The sequence below is a fragment of the Diadema setosum genome, chromosome 1, assembly GCF_964275005.1.
Source record: "Diadema setosum chromosome 1, eeDiaSeto1, whole genome shotgun sequence".
NCBI classification, from domain to species: domain Eukaryota; kingdom Metazoa; phylum Echinodermata; class Echinoidea; order Diadematoida; family Diadematidae; genus Diadema; species Diadema setosum.
Window position 1 is genome coordinate 51,226,706 of NC_092685.1, and position 19,238 is coordinate 51,245,943.

The window sequence follows — 19,238 nt, forward strand, 5'->3', positions numbered from 1 at the left end:
ACAATCATAATATTGCAGAGCTTGGGTTCAACACCCAAGATATCAATGAGTGGATGCCAAAGGATCCCGTGTGGTCATTTATTTATTTTAAAATACCCCTACAAAAGAGTGGAGACAAGGAGCTAATTACTGGGACACAAGGGACTAACCGAGAGAGAGAGAAAATAAAATGTCTGATTGCCATGTATGTGATTAATTTTCATAACATTTGTTTTACCAAGAGATTGGATGTCTTACCATTTCATGCGATATAAACTCTATAAAAACCACTAGTGAACAAGAGGACAACCTTGAATTTTGGAATGGGCTCTCGAATATTGTAATGATGTACCAGCGGTCATTCATTGTTTCAAGTAATGAGACTTGATGTTAACAGTATACCGTTAAAGCGTAAAATCCGATTATCCTAACCCTGATCCAGGATTCTGAACGAGGGAAATAAGTTATGTTTACAATCGTCTTTTGTCCGCCCACTCTGTGTTCCAGCAAACACGGACGAAAGTTAAGAATGCGGAATTCCACTCAAGGAGCCAAAATGCCAGAGACTTTCATAATAAACCCAGTGAAATTGAATTGGGTTTGTGTGCAACGTTTTAGCTCTCGCGACACCTTTATGTTACTGAAAATATTTACTGGGTGCTCTATGTCATTATGTTTGTGTAAACGGCGGAAAGAAGTGGGCGAGAAGAAGAAGGACACGCGCAGAGCCGAAAATCTAAACAAGCTACTGTCTGCGCTTTCACGGCTCAGTCGCTGCCCATGCCTTTGTATCCGCTATTTTGCATCCGAATTCCTCGCAATAAGTTTGAACAGGAAGACTGGTGGCAGCCTCGTGTACTGAATGAACTAAATGATATGTACAAGAGGTTGTGCATTGATCTTCGAAACACTCGACATTGAGATAGGAATTGGTGCCCCGTTCAATCTATTCTTAACATGGAGGTCGCCCTGCACCTAGCTACTTCACGCCCAACTTCATCGTTATTGTCATCACCGTGTCGTTTAATTTGCACCATGCACACGATGTATATAATGCTGTAGTGATTCATCACTTATTACAATCGATCACTTCCTATAATTCATGCGTTTATAACCAATAATTCATTCCCCGCATCGAGAAGACCAAAATTGTATCAATTTCCATGACAAGTTACAAATAAGTACCCCTTTCACATTAGCTGGGTTTTACGATGACAGTAGGCCTACATCAGAGGTCTCCATAGGGATTACAGAATTCATGTATGATACGAATGCAATCAAAATGGTTTAGAACTCGGTGTTCTTTAACTGCAGTGAGATAACCAGCAGAACTAGAGAAGTGTTGAAGGTTTACAATAATGCAATCACTTAAGCTTTCGTAATTCAAGAATAAGTTCCCGAAAATTATTTTTAATAAAATTGACACGGAATGACAAATTTCGGCTTAACAATAACATTGTAAGCCCATATTTCAATACATACGATTCCCCGAGCTCTTATTATGCGCATACACACTGTCTACATGAGCACTGGGGCTAATGTTTTGCTTTTACAGCACTGAATTTTACCTTCCTCGTGACACAAGGCCGAACTGAAAATTGGAAGCTATGATAATCTGCATTCTTGAGAATATAAGATGGGCTGTGATTGTAATTTTGAATCAAGGACTGTGAGCTGTTCAATAATAGTTCATCGTCGGTCAAGAAGGTCGCATTGTTGGAAAAAGAAGAAGTAGTAGTGGAAATATAGTCAACGGGAAATGGACTGCTTTTTAATATAAGTTCGAGCATGTCGGCCCTTTGTTATACATGTACTTCTAAACAAAGTGTAGCTGTCATGTGCGGGGCAATTCTGTAGTCTTGGAAAGAAGAATTCAGGATCCTATACGATGAAACTGATTAATACATCGAAGCTTGGAGCCATTACATCTTGTATAAATCATCGTGAAGTAACGTTAAAATATTTAACCAAAACACAACAACAACAACAACAACAACAACAACAACAACTTATAACCGTAAGCTGGTATCAAACTGACGACTGTTCTGTTACCCGCGTTTTGACATATTTTTCACATGTTATAGGCCTTCATGATTAGATTAAAATAGAGTATTGGCCGCTCTTTTGAAAAGGCTTTATGATGATGATCTAAATGACAAATGATGAAAATATTACGACTAACTTAAACTCTTTTTCCCGTTGCAACACAAGGAGACACGTGGATCGAAAGTTAATTGGGGCACATTCTAATTCTATGAAATTTCCCATGAACAACCAGTATTTTTGCATAATAATTCAGCCGCTTAGCTAAAGAGAAGTATACAACCTTCAGGGGTAGCTCCTTTGAAAACCATCCAAAATGTAAGCAATTATCTTATGAACGTGACAACTTAAATCGGAAGTGGTTAAGTAGGTGACAAATCTTTGCTTTGTCTATCAAACGATTCAGCAGAGCTACTATACCGGTTGCTTTTTTTTTCAGCCATCGGAGAACACATCATGAGGTATAAGTTACGTTGACCCTGAAGGTAGCTTTGTGTAATGCTTGACAAATAAATGGACCATCGCTTGAAACCTAAATTAGCAGCTCTATGTTCAGGACTAATTTAAGAATCTGGAAAGAAATACGTGATGCCTTGCGATACCTTGCGATGAAAGAGTCTAAATAATTATGTTCTATCATATACGCGGCTCGTGATACGATTATCACACACATTCATAACATGGAATAGATTTCGGTAGACTAAACCATATTAACATCTGTGTAAGAACAATAATGTTCCTTCAAGGCTCCTCTAACACACATGTGAGTTTGTAGGACAACGTATTATCTGTATGATATTGATAATTGTTTAGTTATTTGATTCCAGAGATATCATTAGTTCTGTTACGATTTTTTTTCTTTCAAAACCCCATCTTCTGATACGGGTGCGGTTTGTTCGTTAATTGCGGCATAAAGAGAACTAGAGAAAACAATAAACAAACAAAAGAATTGCTCATGTACTGCCGCCGTGGAAGACATTTGACGTATATACTCCATTTGTTGTTGTTGTTGGTTTTTTTGAAAAGAAAGATCCCTGGAGAAATGAGATGTTTCCCGATAATTCAGTGTCGAATTCCTGAGGTAAATGTTCCAACATGTCATAAATCAGATGTCTTCCATTAAAGGGGTGATACAGTATTGGTGGAGATGAGAATTGGGCTTTTAACTTTTTGCGAGATACCAAGAAAACACTTATGAAGTAGTACAGAGCATACCATTTTAAGAGGACTTCAAAGTTTATTTGATGAAAATCGGGTTTGGAATGATTGAAACATCCAAAACAAAGTAAAACAAAGCGATGGTAATAAAGTGTGGGTCCCACACTTATTAGAATCGCTTTGTTTTGGATATCTCAGCCATCTCAAAACCAATTTCATCAAATAAACGTTTAATTCCTCATGGAGTTACATTCTCTTTCATATTTCATAAGACGTTTCTCATTATCTCATAAAAAAAAATGTTAGAAACCTGAAATTAGGTCTCAACCAACACTATACGGTCCCTTTAAAGTCGACTCGCTAAACCAGTGAGCTCATTGCTGTGCCAGTTCCTCTACGATGCTTCACTAAGGATGACTCCTACTGAGATATCAGGGCTGTTAACCCTGGTGTGAATACCAACAGAATATGATAGACTCTCTCGCAAAACTGGACATTTCTGCAACTTGATGTGTTCGTTCATTATAACATGCATTCCACGGACAACAAACGATATTTACTTAATGGATAAATAATATAATATATCTTCACTATTACTTTCAATGCCAATAGAGACTATTTCCAGCAATATGATCGCTTTGTGTGTGTTTTCACTGCATTCGAACCCATGGTGTATCGTTCTAATGATATCAGCACAGTCTGGAATTCATCTGACAGCTCCTGTTCATTCCTTTTTCAATCTAACTTAGATCGCCATTGATTATCCTGCGCTAACCTTCGCCATTCAAATATTTGACGGGCATTATTTCAGAACATTTGTTTTCCATCCCTATTTCAAACAATACGCACGTGCGCTAATGCTCAGGGCCCCAAATTAATTTCCTTGATTGAGTACTCAGCCTTTCCTTTGTCACGCTGAAGAAAATTGACTCCAGATGGTAAACACTACTCCCGTATAATTAGCCAGAGGTTGGAAGCATTGGCACTCTGGGTTTTTTTTTCCCTGTACATGAACCAAATTAAACAATCATGTTCAACCTTTTTTTCTTAATGGACAGTCGTGAGCAAACAGCTTTACATGTAAACTATAAAATGACTCTCGCTCACTTCAAACCTGAGTTGTCCCTGATTATGTACAGGTACTGCAGAGTGAAAGCGATTCAAACGAAAATATATTTGCAATTCTTACTGAAATGCATTAATCGTAAACTCCAACTGTTCTGAGGTCAAAACTTGCATATGATGGAGAAGTTGGTTCTATTAATGTCACAATGTGATCCCAGACCTAAAGATATTTCTAATGACAGCAAAACAGAAATTTGATTTCATTTGCTGCAATTGATAAAAATTGAGAATGCAGTATTGAAATTCACTAAATTTCAAATCATGGAATAAAAATTAGTATGATTAAGTAAAGGTAACAGGTCATACATATAATTATATTCGAAAAGCCTATTTTGACTCTCTCGTAACTTTACATATTTCTTTTTAAATGTATGCACATATTTCGCTATGGTTACAAATTTCAAACATTCCTCTGGCAAACTTTGGCATCGAATATCAAAGTGATTGCACACATTGCATAGAGAGAATCCTGCCTTGTCGAGCACATGTAATGATTCCCCATTGTGCGAAGTAAGCGAGTTCATGGATTCGGCATTTTGTTGGCAAGGTGATTTCTACGACAATGTCAAAATCCACCGATATGTGCTCGTCTGTTTTCCACAATCATGAATAGAATGACGGAATGTATGTCATCCATTCAAATGAAGCGACACCGTTCTTTGGCGACGAAACTAACGTCGGTGAGGTTAATGAGGAGGAGAAAGATGATGCTGATAACGGTCGACACGAAGCCGATGAGGTTGAAGATGATGATGCTGATGAGGATGTTGATGAGGATGATGATGCTGATGAAGCTGAGAGAGGTTGTTGCGGTGTGAATGCTGGTGGTGATGGACCCTGGTGTCCACGATGACGATAGGACAAAGTACCGTTGTCGGTTCGCTGCTTGACGCCAGGATCCATGTTGGTCGCCCTGGTCTGCATCACCAAGAGACACTGCTCGTGGCACTCCAGCACCTCTGCAATGCTCTTCAGAAGGATGCACTGCTGACGTCTCAAAAGAACAGCAGCGTCTGGTGACAGTAAGAGACAGGCTACGCACTGCCTGATGTCCGGTACGGGGAAGTGGACACGGGCCAGTCCCAACGCCAGCTGTCGCTGAATTTCCGTCGGCACGTGATCCGCCCAGGCGACGTCGACGTTATCGTCGACGGTGAAGAAGGCTTTCAGAGCCGTCCTGATAAGATCGACCTGCACATCGCGCAGGTATTGCGAGGCTCCCTCAACGGTCTGGATGATGAGGTTGACAGATATGTAGGCGTCCTCGAAGTGGGACGCGATTCGAATGTACCGCGTCGCTGACTCCATCGTCTCCACCATTTCTTCTCTCCTCGCCCTGTGTGACTCGTCTTTTTGCCGAGTCAGGAATTGCCAAAGCGACCTCAGCGGCCACGCCTTCGAAGTCATCTTTCTGTTCACATTGGCCACAAACCTGCTCTTGCGACTGCTTGTGCTACCGAGGCTAGCTGACGACGATGTCTTATCGCTTTTCCGAGGACGAGTACTTCGTCTGATGGTATTCAACCGTTCTGTCGTGCAGTACGCAAACGATGAATGGAACTCATCATCCGACATGGCTTCAAAGGAGTGATTGGACGGAAGTTTTCCCAGTGTGTTGATGTGAACCGGGGCCTCTTTCAACGAATAATCCGTGAGCACTTCATCCACCTGAAGCTCGTCGCAGTCTCCGAACTCGCCCCCGCTGTCGTAGTCGTCACCATGACTGTCATCGTCCTCCTCATGCGATTTACTCCACCTGATACGGTGCTTTGGGCAACATGCATTACATATGGGGACGGCCTGCTTCGTATATGACGATCCATCATCGCTGTATGCAAAGAAGATCACCTCACCCTTGTCAATTTCGTCCGTATCAATGATGCAAGACGAAGGTAAAAAGTCCGACGGCAAGGTGTACGCTGCGAAGCTGTCGTGATTTCTCCCCTTGCTGTGGGAGCTCATTCTCAAACTATTCGTCTTCAGGTTCTTTAGGATCTTGAGAGATCTTCGCTTGACACTACTCCTCAAACTTCGTCGGATGGTTCGCTCTGGTTTCACGGTTCCCGATGGTAGGGTGTGCGTTCGATAGAGGGTCGCACTGTTGTTGTTTGTTGGTGCACCTTCAGCAAAGTCCCCAGCCGCCGGGTGCTGTGCGCGAGGGGGCAGCGTGTGAGACTTGCGACTGATCGGTTTTGTCGGTGGTAGCTCGGGAGTGATCACCGGTATGTCACCGTCCATCGATCCTGCACCCCCTTCCCGAGTCTGCCATTGTATGGCCGCCATTGAGCTGCAGGCAAGGAAGAAGAAAAGAAGAGAAAGAACGTATTATACATCTCAAACAGTTACTTTCAAACGATCAATACAACTTACGTGAAGAAACATTCATCGCTGAACAAAGCGCACGTCCTTGTGACCTGGTGCTCCATTAAATTTACCTCAAACGTAAGCTACTTCGGTAGCGGGTCATCTCAGCATATCAACAGTGAGTCTGCAAAAGCTGATCCACACTTATTCTAGCAGGCGACATCTTGAGTATCAAACATTGCCATTCTCTCAGGAACCACCACCACCATACGTGCGTCAGCACGAAACGCCGAGCTCCGTGTGGGTACCGTGAACTCGCGATTCACTCCGACAGATTTACTCGCGAACAACGGCCTAGAATAATAGGCGCCGCATTTGGGGGTATGCCACATTCCAAACAGAATAACGCGAGACGAAAACCCACGATTTCTTTATGCTCAAGCGAACTCTTTCAATATTGCTTTGGTTTTCCGGCTCGTTTTCTGGCCGATAGCTTGTCGCTCCGGTGAGAGCGGCGATGATCCGTAACCGCTAATTTCGGGTGTTTGTTGAAATCTAACAAAATCGAGATCATGTAATAATGTGATGATAGCCCCCGTCCCAATCTTCTCAGAATAATACCAATGTGTATGAAAATGCATCGTGTTTTGTCCTGAAAGATTCGCCAGAGCAGGAATGATTTCGTTTCCCTTAATCCGCGCAAACATCTCAGTATCCCGCAGTGTACGGATGACCATGTATAAAGATCGGTCAAAATAAACAGTTTTTCATAGATATATATATATATATATATCTGATGCATACAATTTTCCATACAAACAGAAGTTTCTCACTGAATGGAGATCGATTTAAGACACTAAGACAAATTAACTACAAGATGAACAAATCACAACTGTTGTTTACCATTGATACCCGAAATGTACTATAAACATGAGGCACATTTATAGCATATAATCATAATGGTGCCTTCCACATACAATGTGTATACACACTACGATGTTTGTGTACACACTGTATGGCATTAATACGCTGTTCTGTTTCATTGTTCAATGGCGGAAATGTATGCATTTATTTTATTTTGATGAGGGATCTGTGTTATAATCATTTACAATCAATAATGAGTAGCAACTGATCTGTCGGTCGAAGACACTGCGCAAAAATCAATGAATGGGTATTGTTAATGACTGCAATAATAGATTAATGAAAAATGTTCTTGAAGAAAATATAGTCGCAATTATTAACGTAAATAGGTAAGATATTTGATAAAAAGAGGGGCATAGTGGATATGATTTTGAATAATGAAGATCTGTTCCAGATTAAAGTGACAGCTAAATCATTAGAAAGGAAAACAATCATGCGTAACCTGGTAAATCTGTACGGATTCTTCTTAACTCCAGTATTGCTGGACAATTCTTTGTTTGCAGTACGGCTCAGTGCGTCCACGTACTTCTTTACTTTTTTTTTGTCATCGTGTACATAACAATAGTTGACTAAGTTAAATGACCGGTAAATGCCAGTCATTTACATACACGTTTACATTTCCCGTTGCGTCTATGTGGCTTGCTGTAAACAAACGCGTTTATTCACAAAGTCCTCGTTACTAGTATACAAAAGGATTCTAAATAATAATGAAAAAAGATACACACACAAAAAAATCCGCAGACAAGGTCTGAAGGGGGCAAAAAACTCGTCCCCACTATACACTTGACCTCAATCTCAACTCGGTCATTGTATACCATTCAATAAATGAACTTGAGGTCGACCTCCACTCTTTATAGAGCCAACAAAAGAGCCTTCACCTCCAACTTGCAACAGTCGAATATGTAGGTCTTGCGACAGACTGCATGCAGAACGAGGTGTATAAGCACACATGAAAACAGAGTCGATTTTGACGTATGAGATTCAGTGTTTCTCTCAGAAGTGATTTTAAACGTGGCTAAAGAAATTTACAGTATGTAACGAATGGATAGAGGTTAATTCGAAATGTTTGAAATAATAATTGTTCAATTTCCTAACTACAAAGTGAGTAAATTAAGGTCTTTATACTATGGAGGATGAACAGATATGGCATTGAAGTTGAGATAAGGGAACATTGCTATCATGATCACGTCATGGAAATCATAACTTTATGATTTCAACTGAAATACACGCCCTATATCTGTGTATACATCCAGACAATGGTGCATGGGATCAATAATGCTGCTGGTTTCGTCAGGAGAGAGTGCAATCTATCTGCAAGAAAACGTGGTTTCAAATATCAAGTATTTAGTGAAAAATAAATCCTGCTGAGTATAGGGGGTGGTTGAATTCATGCCAAAACGCACTGAAACAACCAGATCTGTTGGATAGACAGAAATGCATGGCGAAGGACTAAAAGGGAGTCTAAATATACCTTTTGTATGTGTTTATTGTGCAATCTGAAAGCAAACAAGAGTTGGGTAAACGGCATACAAAGGATTTCCTACGCGGTGGTGGTGTGGGTGTTGACGTCACACACCAATCTCAAGAAAACATGTAAAGAATTAGGGTGTGTATGTATACTTTGCATGACGACAATGAAATACATTGCATGTTATATCTACATAGTGTATGTAATTATTGTACACACAAACAAACACAACAATAAATCAAGAAACATAAAGGGACCCTTACAAAAAAGTCCTGTGGTACTCCTGTGGTAATTACCACATGTACGGTACCACAGGACAGTACCACAGGAAAGTACCACAGGAAAGTACCACAGGACAATTCCTGTGGTACTGTCCTGTGGTATTTTGGGACATACCACAGGACAGTACCACAGGAATTCCTGTGGTATTTTGGGACGTACCACAGGGCAGTACCACAGGAAAGTACCACAGGACCGGTACCACAGAACAGTACCACAGCACAGTACCACAGGAATTCCTGTGGTATTTTGGGACGTACCACAGGGCAGTACCACAGGAATTCCTGTGGTATTTTGGGACGTACCACAGGGCAGTACCACAGGACTAGTACCACAGAACAGTACCACAGGAACTGTCCTGTGGTATTTTGGGACACTACCACAGGACACTACCACAGGTCGATCATTACCACACAGCATTACCACAGGGCAGTACCACACAGCATTTCCATGGTACCACAGGAGAGTACCACACAGGATAGATCTAAAAAAAAAAAAATCTGGGAGAATTTTAGCCACATATCAAGATATATTACTGATAGGTGAGTGATGGATTTCAGGACAAACATGGCCCTACTTAATAACCTGTCCTTCTCCTAACATATAACCTCAAACGAGAGTCTAATGGCCAAGTGCCAATCTAGTCCTATAATAGATCTATATAGTCATATTCTATTCCTAGGTAGCCATCGACTGTATCAGTACATATATATATGGCCGTCTATCCGTAAAGCATTAAGGCATGGTTACTAACTCGATTATGCTTTATCATCAAGATATGAAATTACACTTTCATAACAATATCTATGATATTGGGAATAACATAACATAATTAGACAATCTTTCCTAAAGTTCAAAGTAAGTTCCATCATTAATACTTTGACTTTTTAAGTCATATATGAATTTTCTAAAATCTAGAGTGCTTTTTATGAATATTCATGAGCTATGTAAAAATTTGTACCACAGGAGTACCACAGGAGTACCACAGGAGTACCACAGGAGTACCACAGAAGTCCTTATGAAATTTCTCATGCTTTACATCAGCACTTTCACTAAATAGGTAATACAGCTTGTACTGTAGGAGTATAGGACAGGATAAGTAATGGCAAATCAATTGCTATAATTCACAGCATAACTCATCTATCAATTAATTGAGGAATATTGATATGTGCTTTTTTGTATGTATTTTTGTTATAAATTTCAGTTGATTCTGCCTTACAATTTTCCTGTGTGGTACTCCTGTGTGATACTGCTGTTTGATATTCTCCTGATGTGATAGTCCTCTGGTATAAAATGTTAAGAAACAAAAAAGAATATCCTGTAGCATTTTTCTGTGGTACTTACGAATTTAATTTGCTGTGTGGTACTTCTGTGTGGAATAGCACCATATTACGATTTTCCTGTGGGATTTTGGACAGTTCCTGTGGTACTCTCCTGTGGTATACATCGAAAATTACCACAGGAATTCCTGTCGTACTGTCCTGTGGTACGTCCCAAAATACCACACGACAAGTCATGTGGTACTGTCCTGTGGTACTATCCTGTGGTACTTTCCTGTGGTACTATCCTGTGGTACTGTCCTGTGGTACTGCCCTGTGGTACGTCCCAAAATACCACAGGACAAGTCGTGTGGTACTGTCCTGTGTGGTACTATGCTGTGGTACTTTCCTGTGGTACTGTCCTGTGGTACTGCCCTGTGGTATTGTCCTGTGGTACTGCCCTGTGGTACGTCCCAAAATACCACAGGACAAGTCGTGTGGTACTGTCCTGTGGTACTATCCTGTGGTACTGTCCTGTGGTACTGCCCTGTGGTACGTCCCAAAATACCACAGGACAAGTCGTGTGGTACTGTCCTGTGTGGTACTATGCTGTGGTACTTTCCTGTGGTACTGCCCTGTGGTATTGTCCTGTGGTACTGTCCTGTGGTACGTCCCAAAATACCACAGGACAATTCCTGTGGTACTGTCCTGTGGTATGTCCCAAAATACCACAGGACAAGTCGTGTGGTATTGTCCTGTGGTACTATCCTGTGGTACTTTCCTGTGGTACCATACCCTGTGGTACTGTCCTGTGGTACATCCCAAAATACCACAGGACAAGTCGTGTGGTACTGTCCTGTGGTACTATCCTGTGGTACTTTCCTGTGGTACTGTCCTGTGGTACGTCCCAAAATACCACAGGACAAGTCGTGTGGTACTGTCCTGTGGTACTGCTCTGTGGTGCTGTCCTGTGGTACTGCCCTGTGGTACTGTCCTGTGGTACGTCCCAAAATATCACAGGACAAGTCGTGTGGTACTGTCCTGTGGTACTATCCTGTGGTACTTTCCTGTGGTACTGTCCTGTGGTACTGCCCTGTGGTACGTCCCAAAATACCACAGGACAAGTCGTGTGGTACTGTCCTGTGGTACTATCCTGTGGTACTTCCCTGTGGTACTGTCCTGTGGTACTGCCCTGTGGTACTGTCCTGTGGTACGTCCCAAAATACCACAGGACAAGTCGTGAGGTACTGTCCTGTGGTACTGTCCTGTGGTACTATCCTGTGATACTTTCCTGTGTTACTGTCCTGTGGAACTGCCCTGTGGTACTGTCCTGTGGTACGTCCTAAAATACCACAGAACAAGTCGTGTGGTACTGTCCTGTGGTACTATCCTGTGGTACTTTCCTGTTGTACTCTCCTGTGGTACGTCCCAAAATACCACAGGACAATTCATGTGGTACTGTCCAGTGGTACTGTCGTGTGGTATACGTCCCAAAATACCACAGGACAATTTGTATGTATACTGTCTTGTGGTACTGTCCTGAGGTACTTTCCTGTGGTATTGTCCTGTGGTACTGCCCTGTGGTACATCCAAGAGTACCACACGAGCCTGTGACACAGTACCACACAGTTCCTGTGTTAACATATATTTGTGTGGTACATTGTGTGGTACCAACCAGTACCACAGGGAGTACCACATGAGCCTGTAAAACAGTACCACACAGTTCCTGTGGTAACATTTATTTATGTGGTACATTGTGTGGTACCGACAAGTACTACAGGGAGTACCGTACAAGCCTGTGGTACAGTACCACACAGTTCCTGTGGTAACATGACAAGTGTGTGGTACATTGTGTGGTACCGACAAGTACCACAGGGAGTACCACAGGACTTTTTTGTTAGGGGAATTATTCGTTGTCTGAGAGATTATATGAAATATAGCCAGTAACGGGAAGCTGCAAGTAGGTCAGACTGTAGGGTGAACTAGAATTATCAAAGAACAGACGGAAACTGAACGAAATAATTGCGGTACACTTCCCATTGAGGTTGATCAGTAGGCCTACATCACACATGTTCATTCTAGAATGGGACAAACAAGTGAAGGGATACGGGTTTTATTCTGAAACACAATCCATGGCAGCCTTTGTGCGATATTCAGAGCTGCAGCCAAGGCCGGTCATTTTGGTTCGTGGCTTTCTCTTATTATATCGTCATTATCCTACAGAGGATATCTTTTCATACGTCAGCTATTTGTCTTCCCCTCTTGTTTGCCTATGTCTATGAAGTAGATAGCTTGTAAACACCGTGTGACAATTACTCCTTCCAGTGCGGAGCTACTGCTCGAAAATTCAAACCAGCAAATGTCGGGCTGGTAAGTGAAGACTATAATAGTATTCCTGCCTTATTTTCCTGAGAACCGAAAAGTTCGACGGAATCTCGGTAAAGCTTGGTGAATTGGAACACAGCGACGCCTATAATAGTACCTCCTTGGCGACACCTTCAGGACACGAGTGAATCAAAAGAGGAAAGAAGGAAAACAAACTATGAAGGACAAGCTACAGAAAGAGCAAAACTATGGACAGGAAACTAATCGAGACTTTTGAATAAAAAAATCGTACGACATACCACCTGTCTACATCCAAAATCACCTCTTCTCTTTCCCTCTTGTGGGTCCCACTCTCCCCCATCCTTAAGAGGAAGTGACCCCCCCCCCCCCTTACTCTCTCATCCTGGTACCCTCCATAGCCAATCCCATATTGGGGGTCTCTCGGCATGGCAAATAACAACCCACACACATGGTAAGGTCATATGAAGTACATACCAATACCTTGAAATGTTCGCGAGATTGTGGGAGTATGACCTTTCCAGCGACCTTGACTTCCATCGTTTCCATGGTAACACAACGCTTACGGACAGATTCCGTAACATGTGGGGACCGTTTAAAGAATTGCCGGCGGGATGCACCGTGTCATATGCAGTTTCCCTGAAAAGCTCCCCCTCATCACAAAATAAAACAGGTAAAATTCTTCAGCCCTAGACATCCGTAAGCTTTTGAGGGACAACTTTAGGTTTCAGTCCGGGGTTTCAATACGTACGCAATCTACGGAAATAATGTTCTATAATTTATATCGAACACCAAAAAGAAAAGAAACTCTGTTGATATTTCTGACACGGTGATAAGTAGACAGTGATGGAAATGCATGTGTATTGTATTGACTGATGCTGGCTGTTTCACGAAAATAGAAGACGTATCTGCTTATAGAGATTAGATCTTCTGCCCAAGGCACACCATGTTCAAGAAGCTAGTATGTAATACGAGCTCGTGGCACCATCAAGCAACACTTCACATACATCACGAAAGTCGCATTGGTATTTTGTGCTGGCGTATGGAACATAAATAATACAGTGCATACATTCTGTTCCCTATTTCGTAATTTTGCACTCAGGTAGGAGATTTTCAAAGCAGTATCGTATCTACCCCCTGTGTGGAAATCTAGTATGATTTTGAGGAGCCCAATTACTGAAACAGTTTCTTACGCGACTAAACTAAATTACCAACTCTTCAGACTGAGATCGAGCTTGTGCAGCAAAATCAGCAAACACTTTTATATGCGAAATTCATAAAAGTAACACGTGATTACAACGTCTTGAAATAATAATGACTTAATCTATACAGATTGCATTTTACACATTTCACAAAAGTAGTCGAAATGTTTCGAACGGATTCGAAGTAGGCCTATTCACGAAATAGTTATTTACCGTATAAACGCAGCAAACAATTTTGCAGTGTTGCATTTCGTGATACCCATTGTCATTAGAGGAGTTCATAAAGATGTTCATAAATGTTTCTTCAATCTTGGTTTGAACCATATCGAAAACGAACGAGGAAAGAGCGGTTTCTTTGGCAAATGAGGGAAACATTAATAAAGGACGAAAAATGCATCTTTTCGACTAAAACATGAGTGATGAATGCGGTACAGGGCAGTTAGATGACGTCAGCATGGCGTGACAGATCAATCACTTATGAATGTAGGTTGTTGTATTAGCTGATTTAATAACATAACTCTTCCAAGTTTTATTGATTTGCTGTTTTTATCGGCCCCTTTAACCAAAAATAACTTGCAAGCAGGAGTTTACTTCCCCCTATGAAGGAACCGACGAATTAGAACTTTCCTTACATCAGTGATGTGATAACGACAGAGGGCAGAGTTTTCCTTCTTTAACACTCGTGACGCCAGACTGTAACACATACATTTCCCAGAACGTAAACATCAAAACAATAAATCTTGAGGTTTTAACACTTGTTCGATTGATGGTTTAGGGCAAGTGATCTCGTCTGAAAGAAAATTCAACTATGAACCAGACAGACTATAGAGACAATTGATAATTCCTGTGTCTGTCTCGAAATCACATACAATTATTCATTCAACACTGGAATTTAATTGCAATGTCCTCCCACTCAAAGTTTATGATGAATTCAAAAGAATAAATTCTGAGAAATACAATTGCAGAAATTCCATCAGAATCGGAAATAAAATAAGAAAGTTATGGGACTTGGTTTTTGCAGAAAAATACAGTAAAAACAATGCATTCGGTAAAAAGAAAACACAACACATCTCCCTCAAAGTCGACATTGGTAGGTTATTCAACATAATTACGATGCAGAGAATATACAAGACTTTCTTTTTTATTCTATGTCAAAAAGGAGAGGAAAATGAATCAAAACACTGGGTCTATAGGTCAATGGGAGATTTGACTGTGGGGCGAGAATATCATAACCTCATTAATATTTGCATATGCGGTTGTGAAAATATGAAAGTTGAGAAGTCCTTCAACTTTCTGATATATCTCCCATTTCGATGAAACTTCTATTATTCTATCGGTTCGGTTTACTCATATTTAAAAAGCCACTTCGAACGTACAGCGGAATTGCATTGTCAAGACGAAGTCAACAATTTCTCGTGTTAAACGCATTGGATAAAACAATAGTAATACAAAAAAAGATTGACTTCGTTGAAGAATTCGTAGAAGGTGACTATGCCTCCACTTTTCGAAACTAGCATGATCCTCAAGTATTTAGTGTGCAATTACAAATTAGAAAACAGTGCTAACTCATTGTTCTTTTACTGTATGCGGATTATGTTGTGTGAGAATAATGTGCTGCTGCTAAATATTGTTGCATTAATGGCACACGTAAGGGAAAAGATCCGCAGGGCAAGCCATATTACCAGTGGGAGTTTACTCAAGAGAAATATATTCGTATATTGTGTTGTGGGATTATATATATTAATAGATCCATGAAAATCTGAGCCAAATTAAACAAGATGATGATAAGGGAGTAAATCCTCTTCAAATGTCAGTAAACATTGCACCTATAACACAGTATTTATGGGCATCCTGCAGGCATCCCGTTTAACTATCTTGACACTGCTGTTTGTAGGACTCTGTTATGAACTCATAAAGACAAAAAAAAAAATTTCCTCAATCTATTCGAAAATATTAACTCGCTCTCTGTATTCTGGACGATATGAATTCGATATAAAGACAAAAAAAAAAATTTCCTCAATCTATTCGAAAATATTAACTCGCTCTCTGTATTCTGGACGATATGAATTGATATCAGTTTGATCACCAGTGGGTAGATTCGTGCGTGAACAAAACAAAACCAAAATCAAAACCTGCTTCTGAGAAAATGCAAATGAGCTTCACTTGAATAAAATCACACAATCATTGCCATATCCACATCCCTTGCGTGTGATCACGGTGGGTATCATGCAATGTACTTTGGATTACCACTGTCATTTAAAGGGACACATTATGATTATTCATAGCATACTTGCTGACTTCTTCTCCCTGTTTTCGTTGTTTTCTCTCTATACATTTCCTCATATAGCATGATGTATGCCGTAATCATTGTAAAGTAGGAAAGCTTTACTGCTGAAAACATTGGAATCCAAACTGTAACGAAGACAGAATGGGGTCTCATGAATCATAATCTCAAGTACAATATAAAAAAAAATTGCACTAGTTTTCTAATTCTGATTACATCTGTGAATGCACAGCCAGAGGCGAACGTGTTATACGCAAAGAAGGCACAGAAAAAATGACTAATTACAATCGCAAGCCACACTATAAAGCGGTGGTTTTAACCGAAATAAGGATATTTTTGTAACGCGAAAGTCAACAAGAAAACAATTTACTGCAGAGTCACGACAGGTGCTCTGGTGTACCAGTGCGTGATAGATCGAACTTTGGTGTTAAGACAACTGGAAGATGCCTTAAACCAACAATTACAACAACAAACATTTCAGAGAAAAGGCAGGAAATCTGAGGAAATGTGCTTGAACATTGTAGTCGCCAAGCCTAGTGACATTCTGATATTAAAGAGAGTGTTGTTCTAATGAAGTCTTCGACATTTCAATTGCAATTGACGTTTAAAATGCTAAAAAAATCATTATGTCATCACTGCCGTATTAAGACTTCCCATCACTATATGTCACGGACAATCTTAGATGTCTACGACATCTTGAACTTTACGTTTCCTGCTAGACTCACCTAGAGCTGATAGTGTCTGTATGTCTAAACTGGACACGACGGTAATGAGGTAAAAAATGCCAAGTCTGAGTTGCTACAAGTTGTAATCCCATCAAAATGCCTGCCATCTTCGAATAAGGAATAGCCGAAATGGGGATGATTGTTTTTATATTGTGAATCAAATCTACATTATAGGGAATAAAAATCTTGACTCGAGACACTTAATAGTCAAGGATGGCATGTAGGACCCCTGGTCCCTGACCCCTAACGCAGTGCTGTCCTTCACTCCTTGAGTGAACGGTCAAGACTTATGTATTGTCCTTTGTTTACAATGGTCAACATCGGACGAACATGACATTGACACCTCCAAGATATCCGAGATATATTCCAAAATAGTGAAAACTCCACTACAATATAGATGATTATCTCAACTCATAGTAACATTTGCTCAACTTTGGTCAGTCTCTGAAATTTCTGATAAAATAATTTGAATACATTAAGTGGTAAGTCGTCCAAACGGTGTAAAGCAGCAAAGTCGCAGTATCATGGTGCTTAACCTTTAATATTCAATGTCGCGGTATATTGCAACACGTGCCATTGGTGGATTTTGTTAAGATTTCAAGGAATATGAAATCACACACTTTTTACAATAGTCAACTGGGCAAATCAATGTCGTGGAATTGCTGTGACATGAATTATTTAATTCGTCACAAAAACCCACCTCGAGAGCCCCGAACATGGACACTATTTTGATGCACGCACAGTATACATTAATAGAAAAACATCAAGAAGGATTTAAGCAGCAGCTGTTTCATGAATTACTCCTGCGGCATAAGAAGTATCACACGTCAACCCCCACTATATTTAACGAGAGTTGGGTAATTTCACTTTTTAAAAAATGGCTTAGGATGGGGCTGGCAAAAAAATGTCGACATGACACACACCTGCACTTATTTTAATCGACTCCCAAACTATCAAGCATCGACACAAGGTTCCTCGGCAACTTAAATTGAACTCATAGGCAATCCTTGAATATCTATACATCCTGTCAATAGTTCCATGAATTAAGTTCAGAAAGGAAGAGGCCAGGGCTTAAGAAGAGGTGAATAGGATAAAGAATAATTTAGGTCAGTTCATGCAATTAATAATCGTACGAGGAATTCAGCTATCTGTCTCGAAAGGCATGTTTCTATATGCACTAAGGGGAGTCCATGCAAATTTGCTCTTCCGCCTAAATCAATCTCTAAACATAAAATCCTTGCAATCGCTAGACCAAAGTACACAATACATGCCAGCATGCAGACGACACTTCCAATTTGTAATGTAGCCACACAATGATTATATAGGACTCTTTCAAACATACTCGTGACCCGACCTAGTGAATGCTTTTTATCAACAGTGTGGTCAGTTATCTTCGCATGTTCATGAGTAGGGTTTGCAAACATACCCTCATACCCTTCTATCCATTGTTGTCTACAAAGGAATGTAAAAAAAAAGTATTCGCTAAAACAAACTATAGCCTTGACCATCCAGTTCATGTTCGGTGTCTTGTGAGTCAGGGTGCGCCTATTATTGTTTTTGTCAAAAAGAGCCTTGACTCTGAGTCTTGAATCTTGAGCCTGATGGTAATCTTAAAGTAGTTTCTTCTTCAGCCTGAGCTAGTCAGGCGCTGAACATGGTTGTGTCTCATTAATTTCCAAAAATGTGAGGCCACAAACTCTCAATTGAGAGCAGGGTTCCTGCGCCGTTGTACCCTTCAGCAAAGCATTTAACTCTTATATTGCCAATATAGCAAATCTTCGTGAAAGGCTGCATAGCCCTTTGAAGATCAAGGGAAAAGAGAAGGTTCTTTGGAGGGGACTAAAAGCAGTCGGTCCCGGGGTTGCTTAGATTACTTACAAGTGTGTATTGCTTCCTTACGGGGCGCGTTTCAATACAACAATACATAATTCAAGTGGGATGGCGCAAACAAGAATTCGAAGAAAAGTATTATAGTTAAGATAAAACAAGTGATGTATGAATAAACCAAAAATACTTTTATTGTCTATGTGACAATGAAGATAATAATTAATGTGATAGAAATAATGACGCTACTAATACCACGATTGACGTAATAGAGAAGAGGAAAAGCTCCAGAAGTTGAAAGAATCCGTAAATGGTGATGTTACC

General features: G+C 40.5%; 1 protein-coding gene across 1 annotated transcript; it reads right to left on the minus strand.

The window, feature by feature from the left end:
* Window positions 1-3,439: 3,439 nt before the first annotated feature.
* Window positions 3,440-17,096, minus strand: LOC140236821 (uncharacterized). Its single transcript, XM_072316762.1, has 2 exons — window positions 17,091-17,096; window positions 3,440-6,592 (listed from the first exon to the last, which is right to left on the minus strand). Exon 2 carries the CDS (start codon window positions 6,586-6,588, stop codon window positions 4,909-4,911), a length of 1,680 nt encoding a protein of 559 aa, XP_072172863.1. The 5' UTR covers window positions 6,589-6,592; window positions 17,091-17,096; the 3' UTR covers window positions 3,440-4,908.
* Window positions 17,097-19,238: the final 2,142 nt, after the last annotated feature.

Coding starts and splice junctions, on each gene's coding strand:
- LOC140236821 (XM_072316762.1), bottom strand. CDS start 6,588: ATGGCGGCCATACAATGGCAGACTCGGGAAGGGGGTGCAGGATCGATG.